The sequence below is a fragment of the Bufo bufo genome, chromosome 6, assembly GCF_905171765.1.
Source record: "Bufo bufo chromosome 6, aBufBuf1.1, whole genome shotgun sequence".
NCBI lineage: Eukaryota > Metazoa > Chordata > Amphibia > Anura > Bufonidae > Bufo > Bufo bufo.
In genome coordinates this window covers 162,651,610-162,677,985 of record NC_053394.1, presented here as the reverse complement: position 1 = coordinate 162,677,985, position 26,376 = coordinate 162,651,610, and the positions used below count along the sequence as shown (strand labels likewise).

Genomic DNA, 26,376 nt, shown 5'->3' with positions numbered 1-26,376 from the left:
CTGGTTCACTGTGCCTCGCTATCAAAAGTCTATCATCTGCCATACAGTCTTCGGTTCCTATATCAAAGATTTGCATGTATAATACCGCCTGCTGAGCTGTGTATTTAAGGCCTGATGAACATGACTGTACCTGCAAATCACGGATCCACAAAATAAGTATCCAGTCATTGACTTCCGAGAGTTTGTGGTCCACATTTTGATGACCCAAATAGGACATACAGATGTAGAAAGCACACGAATGGTGCAGATCTGCAATCAGCAGAGCAAAAAAATGATACGGCTGTGTGCATGAGGCCTAATCATCATCTTTTTTGCTACTACTTGCTGAAGGGTTAACTAGGCCTATCATGTGTGATACTATCGATGAACTTCTTCTCATGCACACGACCATGATCAACCTGGTAAATACGGTCCGTGCGTTGGATGCAATTTATGATATAGTCAGTTTAAAGAATGGCTGTATTCTAAATGACTAAAGATACAGTCAGTTCTACTCAGGGGAGCCGCCTAGGATGTGCAGCAGACACATGGACTGTTTCCTGGGCTAATCACTGTCGTGTGTATGAGCACTATAACTGTCATAATGCCCTCGCCCCCAGTGACAGCATCCCCCACTGCCCTCGCCCCCAGTGACAGCATCCCCCACTGCCCTCGCCCCCAGTGACAGCATCCACAGCATACAGACAGCACAAAGGCTGATCGCTATGTTTTGACTCATGCACAGTACTTATCATACTGTGCATGATTGGGTCAGTGAAGTACAGGCTTCCTACAGAAGCCTTTACACTGACAAGACAGCTGAGAAATAGTGTTATCCTATTGTGCAGGCATCAGGAACAAGGAAGGCAAGTAGGAGGGGGTGACGTCAGTGTTGACGAGCTGTCTCCTGCTTTAGAAAGAAAAAGAAGAAGACGGTGAGGGACTGGAAGCCCTGAAGACTCATGTCACCATGAGTGGTTTTTTTTTGTTTTTTTTTAATAAAAGGTGAAAGATAGACCCAAATTTACCACTAACATGAAGAAAAATGTCACAAAAAAAAAAAAAAAAGAAGAAGAGGAGTTCTATGGCATTATATGCTTATATGGATAACATATGGATAACGTACCTGTGGTTCTGGGACTGTGAGGCATGATCGGTATCTGAGAGTGTGGCAAGCACAAAATGGGCTTCGAGCACGGTATCATCTACACTGAATACAACTGGACTAAGGGAAAGAAAACAAGAAGAGAAATCAGCAGCCCTCAGTAAAGAACACCTTTACGTAATTATTTCCATCCATCCTTATAACAACTTAATAAAAAAATATTATGTCAAACTGAAAGTGTAACTGCTTTTTTTTTTGTAGGGCACTTGAAAAAGAATACTGAAGATGATAATTACTTACCAGTAATTGGATTTCCTGTAGCCTCCACAAAGGCAATGATCCCGCCTCCCGAGGACAGGAAACAAAACAGAGCCCCAATTAAAAGAAACCTCCTCCTACCTGCTCCAGTAGGAGTGCTTCGAACAAGATATAATATGATCCAGGGTGGAATTGATTTAAATCAAAATGATTTAAATCACGATTTAAAATCACTAGGAAAGAAAAACAGTTCTACTAATTCCATTGTGATTTAAATCACTAGTCAGTAAGGCTTGATTTAAATCACAGTTTTCGACAAAGACTAATTCTTGCTGGTATAACTTATAATATGCAAGTAGATGAAGATTTTTAGAATAACAACTTTTCATATTAGTTTGATTAGGTTGATTCTGCATTTATAGGTTTGTAGAAGTTAGGATTAGGCTCCATTCACACGTCCGCATTTTCGTTCCGATTTTTGCGGAACGGAATTGCGGACCCATTCATTTCTATGGGACCTGGAATTGCGGATCCGCACTTCCGGGTCCGCAATTCCGATCCCGAAAAATATAGAACATGTCCTATTCTTGTCCGCATTTGCGGACAAGAATAGGCATTTTCTATTAAGTGCTGGCGATGTGCGGACCGAAAAATGCGGAACGCACATCGCCGATGTCCGTTTTTTGCGGAGCCACACACACGGACGTGTGAATGCAGCCTTAAGGTATTTTTCTCAACTCTGTTCATGTTATAACATTTTTGCTGTGAAGAAGAGGCATGTGATCTCTGCTGAGTCAAATTCAGTTTTGAGAACTGCTAAAGTAAACTAAGCATCTGTGATAATATCTTGTAGGCAGAGAAACTGCCCAATAATCTTACAAAAACCTCTGGAAGAGCATGACATTGTGAATGGATTCATGGAATTTATTTACCAAACAAATTACACATATAGAAACATAGAATGTGTCGGCAGATAAGAACCATTTGGCCCATCTAGTCTGCCCAATATACTGAATACTATGAATAGCCCCTGGCCCTATCTTATATGAAGGATGGCCTTATGCCTATCCCATGCATGCTTAAACTCCTTCACTGTATTTGCAGCTACCACTTCTGCAGGAAGGCTATTCCATGTATCCACTACTCTCTCAGTAAAGTAATACTTCCTGATATTACTTTTAAACCTTTGCCCCTCTAATTTAAAACTATGTCCTCTTGTAGCAGTTTTTCTTCTTTTAAATATTCTCTCCTCTTTTACCTTGTTGATTCCCTTTATGTATTTAAAAGTTTCTATCATATCCCCTCTGTCTCGTCTTTCTTCCAAGCTATACATGTTAAGGTCCTTTACTCTTTCCTGGTAAGTTTTATCCTGCAATCCATGTACCAGTTTAGTAGCTCTTATCTGAACTCTCTCCAAGGTATCAATATCCTTCTGGAGATATGGTCTCCAGTACTGAGCACAATACTCCAAATGAGGTCTCACTAGTGCTGTGTAGAGCGGCATGAGCACCTCCCTCTTTCTACTGGTAATGCCTCTCCCTATACACCCAAGCATTCTGCTAGCATTTCCTGCTGCTCTATGACATTGTCTGCCTACCTTTAAGTCTTCTGAAATAATGACCCCTAAATCTCTTTCCCCAGATACTGAGGTTAGGACTGTATCACCGATTTTATAGTCTGCTCTTGGGTTTTTACGCCCCAGGTGCATTATCTTGCACTTAGCAACATAAAATTTTAGTTGTCAGATTTTTGACCATTCCTCTAGTTTTCCTAAATCCTTTTCCATTTGGTGTATCCCTCCAGGAACATCAACCCTGTTACAAATCTTTGTGTCATCAGCAAAAAGACACACCTTACAATCGAGGCCTTCTGCAATTTAGCTGATAAAGATATTAAACAATATAGGTCCCAGAACAGATCCCTGAGGTACCCCACTGGTAACAAGACCATCGCCTGAATATACTCCATTGACTACAACCCTCTGTTGTCTGTCCCTCAGCCACTGCCTAATCCATTCAACAATATGGGAGTCCACGTACAGCCTTATTCTACATAATTAAAAAACTAATCTTTATTTCATGATGGAATAACCTTTGGATGGTAATATATTTTCCTAAAAAAGCACTTTATATAAAAAAATAAATCTGATTTAAATAAAAAAAAAAAAAATCAGATAAAAAATAAAAAATAAATCCAATTTAAATGTAAAAAAAATCCTTTTTTTTTTTTTTTTTTTTAATCATTGATTTTTATCCACCCTGATATGATCTATACTGTTTAACAAGAAAAAGAAAAGACAACAATTACTTGAATTGGTCAAAAAATGAAAAAAGAGGGAGGGAAAACCCCCAGTGCTATAGTGGAGGCTACGGGAAATCCAATTACCGGTAAGTAATTATCATCTTTCCCTTGCGCCTCCCCAACGGCACTGATGGGAGAATTTTCTGAGAAAGTAAACTAGGGAGGGACTATAGCTGAAAGGACTTTTCGCCCAAATGCTAAATCCTGATTTGTCAAGACATGTAACTTATAATGTTTAAAGGGTTTCTGTCCCTAGAATTTTCACTATTAAACTGGCTGACATTAGTGATGTGCTAATATGAGCTGCACCTAACTATGCTATTCTTGTGATTATTCATGCCCCCGTTACTGCAGAAATCATACTTTTAGCCTCTAGGAGCAGGGGGGGGGGGGGGGGGGAGGGTGCGTTGCTCCTGCTCCTACAGGCTCCGTTGAAAAAACCTTTGGAAGGAAGGATGGAGAATGTTTCAAAATAATTCATCTAGGACTGTCAATTAACCCATTCAGGACCTTGGACGAGAATGCTCGTTCTAAGGCTACATGCATACGCCCGTTGTTTTCGTCCGCATCCGAGCCGCAGTTTTTGCGGCTCGGGTGCGTACCCATTCACTTCAATGGGGCCGGAAAAGAAGCGGACAGCACTCCGTGTGCTGTAGGCATCCATTGCACCGTTCCGTGGGCACGCAAAAAAAAAAAATATATTATATATATATATATATATATATATATATATACACACACAGTTGCAAGAGAAAGTATGTGAACCCTTTGGAATGATATGGATTTCTGCACAAATTGGTCATAAAATGTGATCTGATCTTCATCTAAGGCTACTTTCACACCTGCGTTTAGGTCGGATCCGTCTGGTATGTGCCCAGACGGATCCGCACCTATAATGCAAACGCTTAGATCCGTTCAGAACGGATCCGTTTGCATTACCATGAACAAAAAAAAAAAAAAAAAATTTTTTTTTTGTTCATGATAATGCAAACGGATCCGTTTTGACTTTACATTGAAAGTCAATGGGAGACGGATCCGTTTGAAAATTGAGCCATACTGTGTCAACTTCAAACGGATCTGTCCCCATTGACTTACATTGTAAGTCTGGACGGATCCGTTTGCCTCCGCACGGCCAGGCGGACAACTGAACGCTGCAAGCTGCGTTCAGGTGTCCGCCTGCTGAGCGGAGCGGAGGACAAACGGAGCCAGACTGATGCATTCTGAGCGGATCCGCATCCATTCAGAATGCATTAGGGCTGGACGGATCCGTTCGGGGCCGCTTGTGAGCCCCTTCAAACGGAACTCACAAGCGGAGCCCCGAACGCTAGTGTGAAAGTAGCCTAAGTCACAAAAATAGACAATCACAGTCTGCTTAAACTAATAACACACAAAGAATTAAATGTTACCATGTTTTTATTGAACACACCATGTAAACATTTACAGTGCAGGTGGAAAAAGTATGTGAACCCCTAGATTAATGACATCTCCAAGAGCTAATTGGAGTGAGGTCTCAGCCAACTGGAGTCCAATCAATGAGATGAGATTGGAGGTGTTGGTTACAGCTGTCCTGCCCTATAAAAAAAAAAAAACACGCCAGTTCTGGGTTTGCTTTTCACAAGAAGCATTGCCTGATGTGAATGATGCCTCGCACAAAAGAGCTCTCAGAAGACCTACGATTAAGAATTGTTGACTTGCATAAAGCTGGAAAGGGTTATAAAAGTATCTCCGAAAGCCTTGCTGTTCATCAGTCCACGGTAAGACAAATGGTCTATAAATGGAGAAAGTTCAGCACTGCTGCTACTCTCCCTAGGAGTGGCCGTCCTGTAAAGATGACTGCAAGAGCACAGCGCAGACTGCTCAATGAGGTGAAGAAGAATCCTAGAGTGTCAGCTAAAGACTTACAAAAGTCTCTGGCATATGCTAACATCCCTGTTAGCGAATCTACGATACGTAAAACACTAAACAAGAATGGATTTCATGGGAGGATACCACAGAGGAAGCCATTGCTGTCCAAAAAAAAACATTGCTGCACGTTTACAGTTTGCACAAGAGCACCTGGATGTTCCACAGCAGTACTGGCAAAATTTTCTGTGGACAGATGAAACCAAATTTGAGTTGTTTGGAAGAAACACACAACACTATGTGTGGAGAAAAAGAGGCACAGCACACCAACATCAAAACCTTATCCCAACTGTGAAGTATGGTGGTGGGAGCATCATGGTTTGGGGCTGCTTTGCTGCGTCAGGGCCTGGACGGATTGCTATCATCGAAGGAAAAATGAATTCCCAAGTTTATCAAGACATTTTGCAGGAGAACTTAAGGCCATCTGTCCACCAGCTGAAGCGCAACAGATGGGTGTTGCAACAGGACAACGACCCAAAGCATAGAAGTAAATAAACAACAGAATGGCTTAAATAGAAGAAAATATGCCTTCTGGAGTGGCCCTGTCAGAGTCCTGACCTCAACCCGATTGAGATGCTGTGGCATGACCTCAAGAAAGCGATTCCCACCAGACATCCCAAGAATATTGCTGAACTGAAACAGTTGTGTAAAGAGGAATGGTCAAGAATTACTCCTGACCGTTGTGCACGTCTGATCTGCAACTACAGGAAACGTTTGGTTGAAGTTATTGCTGCCAAAGGAGGTTCAACCAGTTATTAAATCCAAGGGTTCACATACTTTTTCCACCTGCACTGTGAATGTTTACATGGTGTGTTGAATAAAAACATGGTAACATTTAATTCTTTGTGTGTTATTAGTTTAAGCAGACTGTGATTGTCTATTGTTGTGACTTAGATGAAGATCAGATCACATTTTCTGACCAATTTGTGCAGAAATCCATATCATTCCAAAGGGTTCACATACTTTCTCTTGCAACTGTATATATGTATATATATATATATAAATAAAAAAATAACAAAGTGCTGGATATATATACCAGTGGGGTGAATACAATCAATGTGATACAGGTGTGATCAATTCATAATAAACACATTAATTAGGTTAAAAATACACTACATGTGTCACATTTACAGTACATCTCATGGTGAGCCTCAGTGCATAATCATATAATAAACAATCAATTATAAAAATGGATATATCATCCTGTGAAATACACAAATGTATACAAAGATTCATAATTATCAATCATCTAGTGAGGAATGTCAGCTGTGCGTGCTGATAAAGTGCTTAATGCTTACTGCGTAGGTCAAGCAGACGGAGGGTGATTTGAGGAAGATGTCATCTATGGAAGCCACCATTTCAAGCATGCCAGGGCGTGGTGGCGGTACATAGATGACATCTTCCTCATCTGGACTGGTACTGTCGAACAACTTTGTGACTTCCACGAATTCCTTAATGGAATTGATGATGCACTTCAGTTCACCTTAGTGCATTCTCACAGTGAAATGCAGTTTCTTGACACACGTGTGCTCCTGACGGACGGTAAATTGCATACTGCACTTTTCACGAAACCAACCGACAGGAACACATTATTGACGTATAGCAGTAATCACCCTAAAAATATGATCAAATCCTTGCCCTACTCTCAGTTTTTAAGGGCAAGACGCATAGTCTCAGATCCAGATGTGTTTGATGACACACTGGATTCACTGATTAATAAGTTCAAAAAACGAGGATATCCCTCTAAATTACTTCAGGACAAAAAAGAACTGGTCAGGAAACTCAATAGGGATGATACGCTTAAAATCAAAGTACAGCAAACAAAATCAGCCAGGATTCCTTTTATTTCCATGCACTCAGAACAGAGTATAGCCATAGGGAATATTATCCGACGCCATTGGAGTATACTGGGTGGATGCCATAGTGCTGTCAAGGAATTTCACTCTCCACCCTTAATGTCCTACCGCAGATCTAAAAGCATAAAAGACCAATTGGTCAAGGCAGATGTTGGTACTTTAAAAAAATCAAGACAGACAACATTGACAACAAACAGTACAGGGTGTTTCCCATGCCTATCATGCGTGAATTGTAAATACATCTTGAAAGGTAGAAATTTTGTGCATCCACAGACCAGGGTGACATACCCAATACGACATTACTTAACCTGCGACTCTAGCTATATCATCTATGCACTTACATGCCCTTGTAATTTAATCTACGTGGGTGAGACAACCACTGACTTTAAGTCACGGCTCAATAATCACAGGTTGAGTATACGCAAAAAGCGGCTTGATTTACCAGTGTCTAAACACTTTACGGACCACAAACACACAGAAAGGGACCTTAGGTGTTGCATTATTGATTTCATACCAATGCCCAGGAGAGGTGGCAATAGAGCCAATCTTTTAAAAAAACGGGAGTTGAAATGGATCCACACACTTAATTCACTTAAACCACATGGTTTAAATGTGGATTACAAAATCGGGGTGGGATAGGTCTGTGGTTTGCCTCCTTGTTGCGTATTGTGTTGTCGACTGCATCCTTGTGTACTATGTGGATTTTATGTACAGGACAAAAAAAATATGTTCTCTACTAATTTTCATGTTTTATATAATATAGTAACTTTTTTTTCTTTTCCTTTCTTTTCTTTTTTGTTTTTTCTTTCCTGCAGTAGGTGGGCCACGGAGTATGAAGTGAGGAAATATGGAGTTACATTTATGGACGGCATGTTCATATAAGGATTGTCTTCTATCCACAGCACAAATCTTTTTATTTTTGTTTGCTTCTGTATGAATTTGGTACTTTTGTAATTACAGTCCGTTGTGTACAATGGCAGGTATCCACGAGGAGATCCCTCCCTATTAGATGACAATGGGTGGACTTTGACCATGGATACAGTGTGACCCTACACTAACGTGTTGGTGCGCAAGTGATCTTTGGCCATGGATGTGGGCTGCAGCTTTGATATTGCGGCATCCCGGATCCGAACTCACCCAGTCACCAGTATAGGCCATAGAGCACTAATATGTGCCATTACCTTACTTTGTTACACACCGGCTGTTTATATCAGAAGTATCTGGCAACAAAGGGACGTTGCCCTTAAACAAGATGGCGTAAGATACATCAGAAGATCAACACGCAGTTGCGGTATTACAGGGATATCGTAACCCGGAAGTACGCAATATACGTCATGGAGACATGCGCAGTTGCGCTACAGGAACGCCGAACCGCATGGATTATGACAGCCGTCCACGCTATACATCCTCCTTCACCCTCCGTCTGCTTGACCTACGCAGTAAGCATTAAGCACTTTATCAGCACGCACAGCTGACATTCCTCACTAGATGATTGATAATTATGAATCTTTGTATACATTTGTGTATTTCACAGGATGATATATCCATTTTTATAATTGATTGTTTATTATATGATTATGCACTGAGGCTCACCATGAGATGCACTGTAAATGTGACACATGTAGTGTATTTTTAACCTAATTAATGTGTTTATTATGAATTGATTACACATGTATCACTTATTGATTGTCTTCACCCCACTGGTATATATATCCAGCATTTTGTCTGTACTCACTGCTTGAGAAAGGCTCGTATACTGAGCCGAAACGTCGCTTGTCCCATATGGGTAAATAAAGTATTTTTTCATTTTTTACTTCCTGGAGTGCTGCCCTTTTTGTTATTTTTTATCTATCTGGATTGGCATATATCCGCATTGGGCCTGCTGCACCCGCATTTGTTACATCGACGGTGCTGCCACTGAACTTTTTTGTCTTTATATATATATATATATATATATAGCGCATGTCCTATTCTTGTCCGTTTTGCGGACAAGAATAGGCATGTCTACAATGGGCCGCCCGTTCCGCAAATTGCGGAAGGCACACGGGCAGCTTCCGTTTTTTGCGGATCCGCGGATTGCGTACCACAAAAAACGGCACGGTCGTGTGCATGAGGCCTAACTTGCAGGTACTTAACGCACTAGGACGAGCATTCTCGTCCTAGGATTAACGCGCTGCCCCACAACTGCTATCGCGATCAGCAGCAAAGGCCCGGCTGATACTGACAGCCGGGCCCCTGCAGTATCTGTCAGCATCGGTGAAAACACAGATGCTGGCGGATTAAAACCCTGTATGCCGCGGTCACGCTGACCGCAGCATACAGGGGGTTTGCGGCAGCTTGTACATCCCCATCGGGTCCCCGTGCTGCGGTGACGGGGAACCGAGGGTTGCTATGGCAGCCCCTATGACTGCCAGCTACGGAAGCCCAGGAGATCCATATATATTTTAATAGGGAAAAAAAGAAAAGTAGAAATATTAGGTATCGCCGCGTCCGTATCGACCGGCTCCATAAACATATCACATGACCTAGCCCCTCAGATGAACACCGTAAAAATAAAAAAATAAAAACTGTGCTAAATAAACAATTTTTTGGCACCTTACATCACTAAAAGTACAACACCAAGAGATCTAAAAGGCGTATGCCCGCCAAAATAGTACCAATCTAAGTAATCTCATCCCGCAAAAAATTAGCCCCTACCTAAGACAATCGCCCAAAAAATAAAAAAACTATGGCTCAGAATATGGAGACACTAAAACATAATTTTTTTGGGTTCTAAATGCTGTTACTGTGTAAAACTTCAGTAAATAAAAAAGTATACATGTTAAATATCGCCGCATCCGTAATAACCTGCTCTATAAAAATATCACATGACCTAACCCCTCAGGTGAACACCGTAAAAAAATTAATAAAATAAAACGCTGTAAAAAAAAAAAAAAAAGCCAATTTTTTTTGTCACCTTACATCACAAAAAGGTGTAATAGCAAGCGATCAAAAAGTCATATGCACCCCAAAATTGTTTGATTGGCACTAACAGTCATCTCATCCCGCAAAAATCATACCCTACCTAAGATAATCACCCAAAAACTGAAAAAACTATGCTTCTCAAACTATGGAGACACTAAAACATTTTTTTTGTTTCAAAAATTAAATCATTGTGTAAAACTTACATAAATAAAAGAAAAAGTTGTCATATTTGGTATCGTCTCGTCTGTGACAAGCTGCTCTATAAAAATACCACATGATCTAACCGGTCAGATGAATGTTGTAAATAATAAAAAAAAAAAAAAAACAGTGCCAAAACAGCTATTTCTTGTTATCTTGCCTCACAAAAAGTGTAATAGAGTAACCAAAAATCATATGTACCCTAAAATAGTACCAACAAAACTGCCACCTTATCCCATAGTTTCCAAAATGGGGTAACTTTTTTGGGAGTTTCTACTCTAGGGGTGCATCAGGGGGGCTTCAAATGGGACATGGTGTCAAAAAACCAGTCCAGCAAAATCTGCCTTCCAAAAACCGTATGGCATTCCTTTCCTTCTGCGCCCTGCCGTGTGCCCGTACAGCAGTTTACAACCACATTTGGGGTGTTTCTGTAAACTACAGAATCGGGGCCATAAATACTGAGTTTTGTTTGGCTGTTAACCCTTGCTTTGTAACTGGAAAAATGGAAAATCTGCCAAAAAAGTGAAATTTTCTCTCTGTTTTCCATTAATTCTTGTGGAACACCTAAAGGGTTAACAAAGTTTGTAAAATCAGTTTTGAATACCTTGAGGGGTTTGGTTTGTAAAATGGGGTCCTTATTGGGTGGTTTCTATCATGTAAGCCTCATAAAGTGACTTCCGACCTGAACTGGTCCTGAAAAGTGGGTTTTAAAATGTCAAGATTTGCTTCTAAACTTCTAAGCTTTCTAACGTCCCCAAAAAATAAAATGGCATTCACAAAATGATCCAAACATGAAGTAGACATATGGGGAATGTAAAGTAATAACTATTTTTGGAGGTATTATTATAAAAGTAGATAAATTGAAATTTTGAAATTTGATAATTTTTCAAAATTTTGGGTAAATGTAGAAATTATTTTAGAAATAAAAATAAATTTTATTTGACTCAGCTTTACCACTGTCATGAAGTACAAGAAACTGTCATGTGACGAGAAAACAACCCCAGAATGGCCTGGATAAGTAAAAGCGTTTTAAAGTTAAGCCTCACGCACACGTCTGTGGAACACGGACCGTGAGATACCGGCCTGGATTCCTGCTGAGTGCAGGAGCGCACGGAGTCATTGGTTGCTATGACGCCGTGCGCTTCGTGACGCCGCTGATGTAAAGTAATACACTCGTATGATCTATCCGTCCACAGATGTGTGCATGAGGCTTTATTCACACAAAGTGACATGTCAGATTTGCTAAAAATGGCCTGGTCCTTAAGGTGAAAAATGGAAGGGTCCTTAAGGGGTTAAGGAGGTCTACAAGAAAGTCTGTATCTCCCCAATCCTTCTTGCTGTGGTGATAGCCACCAAAGAGGCTGTTTTTATTAATAATCTTTAAGAAATATTTTCTAAAGGCTCAAAGAGCTCCTTGAAAAAAGCAGAAAGAACAAAAATTTAAACCCCAGAGGGGCACCCTGACAAAGTGGGCCAGACAGAGCCTGTCTGTTCCCTTAATAAGCCTCTTAACCAAGGGAACTTCTGCCAATTTGGGGGGAGAAGATGGCTAGAAGATTTGAGGAGTGTTTAAACTAGGGACTGGGGGTGGAGGGTAATTACGTTATAGGAGGGGGAAGATAGTGGAGATAGAGACTGGGGGCAAGGTAATGGGACTAGGGGAGGAATGGATGGAGGGACTAGAACAGTTCAGAAGGAAATGTGTAGGGTAAAAAATATACATAAACCTCTTAAATGTATGTATACTAATGCCAGAAGTCTGACTAATAAAACTGGGGAACTGGAATTAGTGATGTGTGAGGAGGACTATGACATAGTGGGAATAACTGAGACATGGCTGGATGATAGCTATGACTGGGCAGTTAATGTACAAGGTTACAGTCTGTTTAGAAAGGATCCTCAAAACCGGAGAGGGGTCTGCCTTTATGTAAAGTCCTGTCTAAAGCCCACACTCCGGGAAGATATAAGTGAATGACATGAACATGTGGAGTCACTGTGGGTAGAAATACATGGAGGCAAAAACAATAATAAGATATTAATAGGAGTTTATTATAAGCTATGCTAATATACCAGAGTCCACAGAAAGTCTACTACTAAACGAGATAGACGAGGCGGCAAATCATAATAAGGGCATTATTATGGGGGACTTCAACTACCCAGATATAGACTGGGATAATGAAACCTGTACATCTCATAAAGGAAACAGGTTTTGGCAATAACCAAAGACAATTACCCTTCCCGACTGGTTCAGGACCAGACTAGAGGGACGGCCATACTGGACATAGTATTAACCAATAGACCTCACAGAACAACAGATGTGCAGGTTGGGGGATACCTGGGAAATAGTGACCATAAAGTAATAACCTTCCAATTATCATTTAAAAGAGTGTTTCTTCAGGGAGGAACAAAAATACCAAACTTAAAAAAAAAGCTACAATTGGCTAACTAAGAGAGGCCATAGGCCTAACTAACTGGGACAAAGTCCTCAAAAATAAAAATACAGCCACAAAATGGGATATTTTTTAAAAGCATCCTAAAATCTAATTGTGAGAGGTACATACCGTATGGGAATAAAAGGTTAAAGAACAAGAAGAAACCAATGTGGATAAATAGAACTGTAAAGGAGGCAATAAATGACAAAAAGAAACTAAAACACTAAATCACTAAAACAGGAGGGTAGTGAGGAAGCAATGAAATTATAAAAGGAAAAAAATAGAATATGTAAAAAACAAATAAAAGCGGCCAAACTAGAGGCCGAGAGATTAATTGCCAAAGAGTAAAACGAAAATGTTCTTCAATTCTATAAATGGTAAAAAGTATAAATCTGAAGGTGTTGGCCCTTTAAAGAGTGATGAGGGGGGAGTTGCAGAGAGGGCGATGAGGAGAAAGCAAAGCTATTAAATATTTTGTTCTCCACTGTATTCACTGAAGAAAATAAACTGTCAGATGAAATGCAGAATGTAAAAGTAAATTCCCCATTAAAAAAGTGTCCTGTCTGACCCAGGAAGAAGTACAGCGGCGTCTTAAAAATAGTAAAATAGACAAAACGCCAGGACCCTATGGCACACCCCCCTGTATCCTGAGAATTAAGTCATGTCATAGCCAGGCCCTTATTTCTGATATTTAAGGACTATACTGACAGGGAATGTCCCACAGGATTGGCACATAGCAAATGTGGTGCCAATATTCAAAAAGGGTCCAAAAACAGAGCCTGGAAACTATAGGCCGGTAAGTTTAACATCTGTCGTGGGTAAACTGAAGGTTTTCTAAGAGATGCCATCTTGGAGCACCTCAATGAAAATAAGCAAATAACGCCATATCAGCATTGCTTCATGAGGGATCGGTCATGCCAAACTAATTTAATCAGTTTCTATGAGAAGGTAAGTTCTAGACTTGACAGCAGCGAATCAATGGATGTCGTATATCTGGACTTCTGCAAAAGCATTTGACACTGTACCGCATAAACAGGTTAGTATATAAAATGAGAATGCTCGGACTGGGAGAAAATGTCTGTATGTGGGTAAGTAACTGGCTCAGTAATAGAAAACAGAGGGTGGGTATTAATGGTATATACTCAGATTGGGTCACTGTCACTAGTGGAGTACCTCAGGGGTCAGTATTGGGCCCTATCCTCTTCAATATATTTATTAATGATCTTGTAGAAGGCTTGCACAGCAAAATATCATTTTTTGCAGATGACACTAAACTGTGTAAAGTAATTTACACTGAAGGGGACAGTATACTACTACAAAGGGATCTGGATAGATTGGAGGCTTGGGCAGAGAAGTGGCAGATGAGGTTTAACACTGATAAATGTAAGGTTAGGCACATGGGTAGGAATAATACAAGTCACCCATACATACTAAAAATGGTAAAACACTGGGTAACCACGACATGAAAAAGGACCTAGGGATTTTAGTGAACAACAAACTAAGCTGTAAAAACCAGTGTCAGGCAGCTGCTGCCAAGGCCAATAAGATAATGGGTTGCATCAAAAGGGGCACAGATGCCAGTGATGAGAACATAATCCTACCACTTTACAAATCACCGGTCAGACCACACATGGGAGTACTGTGTACAGTTCTGGGCTCCTGTGAGCAAGGCAGACAGAGCTGAAGAGGGTTCAGAGGAGGGCAACTAAAGCAATTACGGGAATGAGGGAATTACAGTACACTGAAAGATTATCAAAATTAGGGTTATTCACTTTAGAAAAAAAAAAAAAAGACGACGACCACTCTATCAGGGGTCAGTACAGAGATCTCTCCCATCAGCTATTTATCCCCAGGACTGTGACTGTGACGAGGGGACATCCTCTGCACCTTGAGGAAAGAAGGTTTGTACACAAACATAGAAGAGGATTCTTTACGGTAAGAGCAGCGAGACTATGGAACTCTCTGCCTGAGGAGGTGGTGATGGTAAATTCACTAAAAGGGTTCAAGAGGGGCCTGGATGTATTTCTGGAGTGTAATATTACAGGCTATAGCTACTAGAGAGGGGTCGTTGATCCAGGAAGTTATTCTGATTGCCTGAATGGAGTCTGGAAGGATTTTTTTTCCCCTTAAGTGGGGAAAATTGGCTTCTACCTCAGTTTTTTTTTTTTGCCTTCCTCTGGATAAACTTGCAGGGTAACAGGCCGAACTGGATGGACAAATGTCTTTTTTCGGCCTTATATACTATGTTACTAATTTAATGTCTAGAGCGGTATCACATAGAATGGTCTGACCATGCCCCTATTTCTGTCTTGATTTCTGAGCAATACAAATCTCCCCCTAGAATCCCTTGGAGAATTAACAGCAGAATTTTACATTCCTCCAAATACCTACACCAGTCACAGAAGACCACCAATGGACTGATAGCAGGGAGTAGGAGGGGAGGGACTGTGGCCACTGCGCCACCAATGAATATAATTAACACATTAATTTAAGTGTAGGCAGCGGGTGCTGGCAGCGGTATCACATACCCGGCACCCGCCCTCTCTGACATGGCGCTGCGATCCCCGGCAATTAACCCCTCAGGGGTTAATTGCCGGGGATCGCAGCGCCATGTCAGAATATCCCTTGCGCGCATTCACTTCTTTCACACCAAGGAGGCATTCATGGCTGCGGCAAGAAACAAGATCCCGCTCCCTATCAAAAAGGTAAGCTTTTTACTGACCTATCTATGGTCACCCTCCGCCGACGCAGAGCATTGCTGCCAATCACGACTACCCTCCGTGATCAAGATGACCCCTATAAGTGGGGTTAACCCTTGAAGATCCTCATCCGCAGAAACGGACAGACCCATGCCATCAAAACGCTTGAGGAAGGGAAACAACTACTCCACCTATGGCAAATCCCAATGTCGCCAGGAAGCACGGAAGTTAATCCCACCTCAATGGCTCCTTCAATACCGTTCACATCAAGGGACTGACGTCCTGGAACTGTCCCCTATGGATGACATTCCAAAAATCATAACTCCCGCAGTTGCGTTATACTGCTTATTCCTACCATGTTGGGACTCTCTGCTGTGTCTTATTTGGGCATCTTAACAATACCTTACTCAAATTTGGTGCAGGTCCTCTGACACCAACTACTTACCTTCCCTGGTCCTTCTAGCCCTAGCACTGAACTTTCGCCCTACCAGAATTTAGACGGTCATTACCGTCCTGTTCATTGCCTACCAGGTTTTAGATTGTTGCTTCCGTCTCATTTGTTGCCGTTACTTATCTTTTCCCTTACTCTTGCCATCCTCCCTCTTTCCTTCCCTTTCCCATCCACCCCATAGCCTTAAATTGTACACAGTCTCATCACCTTGATATAGTATACCAGTATTGTGTTCTCATTGTCTCTCTAAAGTCTAGATAGCTACTTCCCTTCAACATCATGAGACTTAAGATCATGTCCCTTAATGTTAAAAGTCTCAATTGTCCTCAGAAAAGGTCTTATATGTGGAAAGAAGCTTTAACTGCTGTTGATGTTTTGTGTATACAGGAAACTCACTTACTACAAGCTGACGCCAATAGAGTGCATCACCGTTTATTCCCCAATATCCTGCATTCGCATTTTAACAAGAAAAAAAGAGGTACCCTAATTGCCGTCAGGAACACTGTTGCCTACACCCCTATTAAGACCAAAATTGACCCAAATGGTCGCTACATTCTCCTAGTTTGCTCCATCAATAACATTACATACACGCTAGTTAACCTTTATGCACCCAACTGCAGCTAGCTTTCCTACATGAGCTTATGCACAATGTGAACAAACTCAAACAAGGGAAAGTGATCTTCTGCAGTAACTTCAATACCGTCTTACAACCTTCTATAGATTCTACGTCCCTCACATGAAGAACTGCCACAGGGGTCGCCACTTTCTTGCACTCAATGTCTTACAGACGCGTGGAGAGCCCAGCATAGCCTGGAAAAAGACTTTACCTTTTTCTCCCCAGCGCATGTATCGTACTCAAGAATAGACATGTTTATAATTGACCATTCCTCCCTACTCCATACCCTCTCCACTGACATTGGCCTCATTAAATGGTCAGATCACGCCCCGATTACCATTACCCTTAAAGAACAATTTCAATCGCATAGAGCTCCAGTTTGGAGGAATAATACATTTCTCTTTAACAATCCGAAACATATAGCGGAACTTTCAACACACTTAAAAGAGTACTTTCACTTTAACAGTCTATCAGTCTCAAACAAATTTGTTCTGTGGCAAGTTCACAAAGCGTACATAAGAGGCTCTCTGATCAAGCTGAATGTTATAGTAAAGAAACTTAGAGAGCGAGACATTACGCAAATTTTAGAGCAAATAGCTAGCTTAGAGAACATAAACAAAACCACTCCCACTCCCCAGTGCTCCAACAAACTTAGGTTAGCACGAAATAAACTTAGTAGCTTACTGCTCCAAAATTACCACAAATCTCTCCTCAGACTTAAATCTAAATATTACTCCCAAGGAAACAAGGCGGGTCGACTCCTGGCGCAACAACTAAAAACTCAACAATCCAAGTCCAAAATACCACATCTATTGCACCCCACAACTAAGGCAAAATTAATAGACCCCCGAGACATCGCTAACCTATTTAAATTGAATTATCAAGCACTTTATAACCTAAAAGACAGCACCCCACTGCCAGAAAAGTACTCTACCCTGGTTGAAGAATTCCTCTCACATGCATCCCTCCCTACCCTCACCCACTCGCAACTACAAACTCTTAATACCCCATTCTCAATCTCAGAAATTAACAAGATAACTGCATCACTCCCTTTGGGCAAATCCCCAGGATTGGATGGGCTCTCTAATGAATATTCCTGCCAATTCCAACCCATTCTTACACCTTACATGCTAGACATGTTCAATGAGGTACAGGAGGGACATTCCTTTCCCCCGGACATGCTAGAAGCATTAATCGTCACTATTCCAAACAGGGCTGTGGAGTTGGAGTCAGAGTCTGAGGCAATTTTGGGTACCTGGAGTCGGCAAAAAATTAACCGACTCCGACTCCTACTAGATTTAAATTGGAATAAAAAAAAAATAATAATATAAAAAAAAGTTTAAATGTCCCAATTCACAAAAAGTTATAATTAATTACCGTATTTTTCGCCCTATAAGACGCACCTGCCCATAAGACACACCTAGGTTTTTGAGGAGGAAAATAATAAAAAAAAAAATTGAACCAAAAGGTGTGCTTTTGGTGGGTTATGGGGGCATCTGTGGACGGCACTGTTATGGGGGCATCTGTGGACGGCACTGTTATGGGGGCATCTGTGGACGGCACTGTTATGGGGGCATCTGTGGACGGCACTGTTATGGGGGCATCTGTGGACGGCACTGTTATGGAGGATCATTGTGGGGGCATCTGTGGATGATACATAAATAGCATTTTATCTTATGTGTCATCCACAGATTCCCCCCATAACAGTGTCCCTGTGTAGTGAATGGGGGCCGGCATCTGTTTCTGTAATAGCAGCGGGGGCGGAGCAGGTGTGTGACATAGTGGGCGGAGCAGGCATGTGACGTAGTGAGCTACGCTACGAGCGCCCACCCGGCCTCCTGACTGCCAAGAAGTTAGTAGTAATTAGTACAGAGCTAGATTTAAGATGATTGGAATACTTTAACAATACCCACAAGTTAGATATGATTACCGTATACTACAGTGAGCGGGGCCCGGTGTAGTAGAATACAGTGACTGCACCGGGCCCCGCTGCCATTACAGAAACAGATGCCGGCCCCCAGCCCCTCCTCCCTCACAGCCTATTCACCAGACGGTTGCAGCAGTCGCCCCATAAGACGCACTGCTATTTTTCCCCCCACTTTTGCAAAAAATACGGTACTTCTTCTACTGTAAGAATAAAGGCCAATGCATGCAGTGCGTCACGTTACCGCAAAACGAACGCGTTAAGTGACCATGAAGAAGCATGCTTTTCATATGCTTCACTATAATAGCACGCAACGCACAGTTAAAGAGCGGCAATACTTATACTTTCCATTGTGTTGTGTTCCGCTGTTACGGGGAACGCAACGCCCATGGTTAACCTAGCCTCTCACTGATAACTGATTAAGTGAATATGTTTTTTTGCAGGACTAGAGACACTTGTATAAGTGAAGGAAATGGATAGTCAATAGTTCAAGACTGAAGCTGTAAACCATTTGAAAAACTGCCGTCATTCAGCTAAGGCTATAAAAACTTGTAAACTCAGATTGTTAGCTTGAACTTTAAACATGACTATGGGATTCTACTAGGGAAATCATGTTTTAAAATAAAGGCCCCTTCCCCTGCCTCTTCCTGGATCCTCCCACTGCCCTATCTTCAGCAGAAGATCAGCACACAAAGGAGAAGGCAGCAGCTTCCTAGCCAGTAGTTCTGTGGTAATGACATGTATGTTGTCTTTCTTTCCTTCAAGGAATGTATAAAATACATTCGCATATTAAATACAGAGGAGTCGGAAGTACCAAAAACTGAGGAGTCGGAGCATTAATCTACCGACTCCACAGCCCTGATTCCAAAACCCGGCAAAACACCAGATACACCCCCGAATTTTCGGCCTATTTTATTACTCAACTCGGATATTAAAATTTTTGCCAAACTTATTGCTAATAGATTATCCCCATTACTCCCTTCTCTGATCCACCCTGACCAAACAGGTTTTGTGGCTGGAAGACAAGCATCTGATAACAGCAGACGAATTGTAGACCTGTTTAATTACGTTGAACTGCAGAACCTCCCAATGCTTGCGATCACATTGGATGCAGAAAAAGCGTTTGACCGATTGCATTGGGATTATGCATTCTCCACCCTTCGCCAAATGAGCTTCTCGGGGACAAATATTACAGGCCATCCACAGCCTCTACTCATTTCCCTCCGCGAAAGTTTGGGTTAATGAAGTAGTTTCAGATCCATTTGATATAACCAACGGATCTAGACAGGGATGTCCCCTGTCACCCTTATTATTTATCCTTGCGCTCTACGCAGATGATATCATTTTCACATTAACTGACGCTATGAACTCAGTCGACAACGCCCTCAGGGTGATTTCCCATTACGGATCCCTCTCCTACTAGAAGATCAACAACACTAAATCTCAAGCTCTTCCCATTAACATCCCATCAGCAGAATTAACCTCACTAAAATCCTTCCATGATCTAGATTGGCAATCATCTGAACTTTCATACCTGGGAGTCAAGATTACTTCACCTTGCTCCCTATTATATGACCCACTCCGTACCACCATGTTGAACGACTTCAAAAGCTTCTCAATGAAAGCAGTATCATGGGTGGGAAGAGTAGCATCCTCTCAAATGATGACCCTTCCCAAGCTTATTTACATATTTTGGGCCCTCCCAATCCCGGTCCCTGCTATATTCTTCAAGAAGGCGCAAGCTATTCTAGGTGGGTACATCTGGGGACCATCCAAACCCAGAGTAGCTCGGGCATTAATGTCCAAGAAAAAACATGCCGGTGAATTGGGCCTTCCTGATATCAAGGACTATTTCACAGCAATAGCACTTTCTTTCGCTCGGGAATGGTGGTCCTCAGATGGCACGAAAGCCTGCCTCCAGATTGAATCACACGTCATAAAACACGCTACTCTAAAAGACTACTTAATCCATTTGTTATGGAACCCGACCCTGCCGAATAACAACCTACTAACAATAACACATGTTAGTAACCTCTGGTCTAAAATCCATGAGGCGCAGAGTGACTCGAACTCATCCCTCCTTCAACACGCCACTATACGCACATTAGAACAAAATATCCCTGATATTAACTTAACAATGTGGCGAGGAAAAGGGATCAATAAAGGGGTTATCCCATCTTAGACAATGGGGACATATCGCTAGAATATGCCCCCATTGTCTGATAGGTGCGGGTCCTACCTCTGGGACCTGCACCTACAAGGAGAATGGAGCGGAGAAACTTGGAGGGCGCACTGCGCTTGCGCAGCCGCCCTGCATTCATTTCTATGGAGCCGCCGAAAATAGCCGAGCGCTGGCTCGGCTATTTCCGTTGACCCCATAGAAATGAATAGGAGCGGTGGCCGCGCATGCGCGGTGCACTCCCATTCACTTCAATGGGAGAGGCGGGGAGCTTCGCCTAGTGGTGGACGGACCCCGGGAAATCCGGGGTCCTCCAGCCACAACTCTCCCCGGCTCCGTTCTCCTTGTAGGTGCGGGTTCCAGAGGTGGGACCCGCACCTATCAGACAATGGGGGCATATCCTAGCGATATGCCCCCATTGTCTAAGATGGGATAACCCCTTTAACATATCCCAAATTATGCCAGATGGCTTACTTCTTCCCTTTGATTCACTCCAACCCTTATTCACATTGCCGCACACGGAATTCTACAACTACCTGAGAATTCGCCATTTTCTTACAAAAATTACGCAATCTCCACCTCCAATAAATTCTGACATTATGAGACTGTTCCAGTTTCCATCCCTTTTTAAAAGACACACCACACGACATGTATACGACATATTGGGAGATAAAGCCACTTTCATTAAATCCTTACCCATCAAAAAATGGGAACTAGAGTTGGGAAAGTCCTTTCTTGATGAAACCTGGGCCTTAGCTATTAGATTCCTAGTCCCTAACTTCAAATGCGTCACTCACTATGAAGCTGGGCTGAAAACCCTCCTACATTGGTATTTTACTCCACAAAGACTACACACGATCTACCCTTCATCCTCCCCTTATTGCTGGAGAGGTTGCGGTAACAAGGGCTCCTTACTCCACATTTTATGGTCATGCCCCATACTTGCTCCTTACTGGCAAAGTGTCTTTGGCTTACTATCTGGTCTAACAGCTCAACTAATGGAACCACTCCCGGAACTACCTCTTCTGTTCTTAGGCATACATAACATACCCCCCCATACACAAACATAGTAGGGTATATTCTTCTTAGCGCTAAGCTGATAATTACTCACCACTGGAAAGAACTGGCTCCACCGACCATTTCAGAAGTTATACAGGAGGTTAATGCATCATGTAGATATGAACATTTACTACCGCCCACGATTATCTCTCTCAAATCTAGGCAACTCACCTGGAGTCCATGGCTCCTTGACTCTAACTACTCTCCCTAACTTTCACAGATGTTCAACTAATCAGAGATAGGAGTGGGAACGTTGGGATCCAGAGGATACTCGCTCACCAGTCCCATTTGACTAGGACCATTACTACCTCCTCACCCCTCCTTCCTCCCCCCCTTTACCTCATTATTGTTATTGCTTACACGTTAAGGGTCTTGTATCACCCTATTTCTACTATGCAAAACAACCCATATATATTGTCATTGTATGAGCAAGCCTATTGTATAGGTAAGCCTCGATGTAAACCAAGATATTATGTTGTCTGTTGATCAGATCGGCGTAGGGTTGTTTCGATACCAAAATTTTGATTCGCTTTCGTCACTATAAAAAAGTATTGCGATACTCAATACCGCGCAAAAAAATAAATAAACAAAAAAATTAAAAAAAATGCATGCATTTCGCATTTTATGAAACGTTCGGCCCATAATAGAACACTCCTATCCTATTTTTTGGGTTGACAAAAAAATGGCGAATGCTCACCGCATAAAAGAGATATTTTTAAATAATTTAATAGTTTGGACTTTTCGGACGCAGCGCTATGTAATATGTTTATTTATTTATTGTTTATATATTTTATATGCATTCTGAATGGAGAGCAATCCGCTCAGGATGCATCAGGATGTCTTCAGTTCAGTCGTTTTGACTGATCAGGCAAAAGATAAAACCGCAGCATGCTACGGTTTTATCTCCGCCGGAAAAAAAACTGAAGACTTGCCTGAATGCCGGATCCGGCATTTTTCCCCATAGGAATGTATTAGTGCCAGATCCGGCATTCAAAATACCAGAATGCAGGATCCGTCCTTCCGGATCACACTGCCGCAAGTGTGAAAGTAGCCTTAGTGTTTGTGTTTTTTTTGTTTTTTTTTTACTATTAGCCCCCTTAGGGGCTGGAACCCTTGTCCTATTCACCCTTAGGCCCCTTTCACATGGGCGAGATTTCTGCGCGGCTGCAATGCGTGAGGTGAACGCATTGCACCCGCACTGAATCCGGACCCATTCACTTCTATGGGGCTGTGCACATGAGCGGTGATTTTCACGCATCACTTGTGCGTTGCGTGAAAATCGCAGCATGCTCTATGTTGTGTGTTTTCATGCAACGCAGGCCCCATAGAAGTTAATTTTTCATGCATGGTTGCTAGGATGAAAGTCTATTCACTGTGTTATTTTCCCTTATAACATGGTTATAAGGGAAAATAATAGTATTCTTTAATACAGAATGCTTAGTAGAAGGTCAATATTTTATTATATTGACCTTCTACTAAGCATTCTGTATTAAAGAATACCATTATATACACCCCAGTATAATAAACATTGGTGGCGCAGTGCGCCCGCCCCAGTATGATAAACATTGGTGGCGCAGTGCACCCCCCCCCAGTATAATAAACATTGGTAGCGCAGTGCACCCCCCCCCCAGTATAATAAACATTGGTAGCGCAGTGCACCCCCCCCAGTATAATAAACATTGGTAGTGCAGTGCACCCGCCTCCCCCAGTATAATAAACATTGGTGGCGCAGTGGGCAGTGCCAATGAGGGTAAAAAAATAAAATTAACTCACCTCCTCCAATTGATCGCGTAGAAGCCGGTCTCCTGTTCTTTTTCATTTGTAGCATCCACCAACTCATTATGAGCTTTTGCAAATTCAGACATTTTATTCTCTCAATGAGATGTGCGGTTCCCCACTTCTGATATCTCATTCTGTAGAGGGGTTAACATAGCACAAAGATCTGCTTGGAAAGACAACCCTCAGGTCACTCATTAAAGCTTTAAGCAATGATTCTGTAACTGGTCTATCAGTACCAGTGTTATTAATATTGGTATATTGTTGTGGATAAATTACAGTGGAGCAGTCCCTATAATGACGATCCAGTGACACAACTTGTGCTTGGGGCCTCCCGGTGTTCACATAATGCTGTCCCGGAGAAGATTCATGGCTGATGTGTGTTGTTGCTATATTTGTTCCCAGCAGGTTGCCAGACATATGCACCCCTGGAGCTAGTGGGGGATGAGGTGGGGTAATGTATTGAGGGCCCTTGTGCAGGGGATGAATTAGACTGAGTACCTGCAGGAGGTCGTGCTGTTCATGCTGCTTCTTCAGAGGTTCGCAGTGCGCCACCGTTGCCATGTAGCAATTGTTGTTGAGAAAAACTCAGTTAATTTACCTGTAGCTGCCTTTTTTCGGGTTTTGGTCATCTCTGGGTAAATCAGGATGGTCTTCCTTCTGTATAGGTGGGTTTTGGGTGGATAAAGAGTGCTGTGAGCCGCCGTCAGACCCGTAGCGCCGGAGCTGTGCAGAGGCGCGACTCACTCCATGCGCTGCTGGCCACGTCCCCCCCTTACTGCACTTATTAATGCTTCTTTTTGAGCAGGAAGAAAAGAGGAGAGGTGAACTGAGTCCAGTAGTACTCCTAAAAACACCTTCTGCTGGCTGGGTACTAAACTTGATTTTTCTATATTCATTAATCAGCCTAGCGTATATAGAGTCTTACCACCTGGATCTGAGCGAGAAGATTGTGACTTGAGTCCACAGCAATTAGCAGGTCCTGTAGGTAGGGCACCATCTGTATTCCACTTAGAAGTAAGAACTCCACATCTGCCATTATTTTTGAAAATACGTGAGGAGCGGTGGACAGGCTATCTACAAGAACACTCAAATCCTTCTCTATAAGTGACTCCCCCAGTGTTATATACCCTAGGACATATGAAGCACAGAGATTATTACTACCAAGATGCAGAACTTTACATTTATCCATATTGAACCTCATTTGCCAAGTTGATGCCCAATCACTCAGAGTGTTCAAGTCAGCTTGTATTTTATGGACATCTTCCATAGACTGTACAGTACTAAATAGCTTAGTGTCATCTGCAAAAATAGAAACAGTGATATTAATCCAGTCCTTGATATCATTAATAAATAAAATTAAAATAATAGAGGACCAAGCACTGAACTTGAGGTACACCACTTATAACCCGCGACCATCCTGAATAGGAATCATTGACCACAACTCTCCGGACACGGTCCTTCAGCCAGTTTTCAATCCATTACAAACTATACTTTCCAAGCCTATAGACCTTATTTTACCTATTAAACATCTATAAGGGACAGTATCAAAAGCCTTTGCAAAATCCAGAAACACTACATCCACAGCCGCCCCCCTGTCCAGGCTACCACTCACCTCCACATAAAAACAAAATAAGGTTAGTCTGACAACATCTGTCCTTGGTAAACCATGTTGGTTATCACTTATAATATTAATTATTGTCACATACTCCTGTATATAGTCCCATAAGTGTCCTTCAAACATTTCCCACAACAGAAGTTAAACTAACTGGACTATAATTACCTGTGAAGGACCTAGATCCTTTTTTGAATATGGGCACATTTGCCTTGCGCCAATCACTTGGTCCTGTACCAGTACCTAGAGAATCTTTAAATATTATAAACAGGGGCACAGCAATGACTGAACTGAGCTCTTTAAGCACTCTTGGGTGTAATCTATCTGGACCCGGAACCTTGTTCATATTTACCTTATTTAACTTATCTTGGACCATATCTACAGTTATCCAATTGAGTATATTACTGGATGTACTAACAACCACGGCGCCACAGATATCAGCTCCTTTCTCTTCTTTTGTAGAAACAGAGCTAAAAAAAAACATTTAGTAACACAGTACACTACCTTTTCCTTATCTTCAGTGACTACCCCCCCCTTTACCATTATTTAGGGAAACTACCTGCACAGACCTTGGTTTTTTAGCATTTTTATATATTTAAAGAGTTTTTGGGGATTTGCTTTGCTCTCTTTTGCCACCTGCTGTTTGTTTTATATTTTTGCTAATTTTATCTCCTTTTTACAGATTTTATTAAGCCCAGACCTTATTGTTTCTATCACCCAAGGATAGGCATTTATTTTTGTCCAGGCCCCCTGAAATTTTTTTTATCTGCCTTCCACCGTGCTTCTGGCATCATTGGAATTTTTTAGAGTACATATCAGAATTGAAGAGAAAGCCCTTTCAGAAGACTGCCATCTCCCCGAAGGTTCTTTAATCCTCTGGTCCTGCCTGAAACAGTTCTGGGCATGAAAATGTATTTTTTGTTGAAAAAAAAAACACGGGACTCAGATGAAAATCCCATCTTTTTATCTGGAGGTCTTGTCCAAGATGTCATCTAAAGCAGAGCCAAAAAGTCTATCTCCCTCACAAGGAATAGAACAGAGATGACTCTTTGACCCAGAGTC

At 41.9% G+C, this 26,376-nt stretch overlaps 1 protein-coding gene across 1 annotated transcript in view; it reads right to left on the bottom strand.

Annotated features, from left to right (window-relative positions):
- Positions 1–26,376, bottom strand: part of RAD9A (RAD9 checkpoint clamp component A) — a 56,189-nt gene that overhangs the window by 4,321 nt on the left and 25,492 nt on the right. Inside the window, exon 10 of the mRNA XM_040434640.1 lies at positions 1,106–1,204. Within this exon, the coding sequence (XP_040290574.1) occupies positions 1,106–1,204 (99 nt within the window). The remainder of the gene's footprint in view (positions 1–1,105; positions 1,205–26,376) is intronic.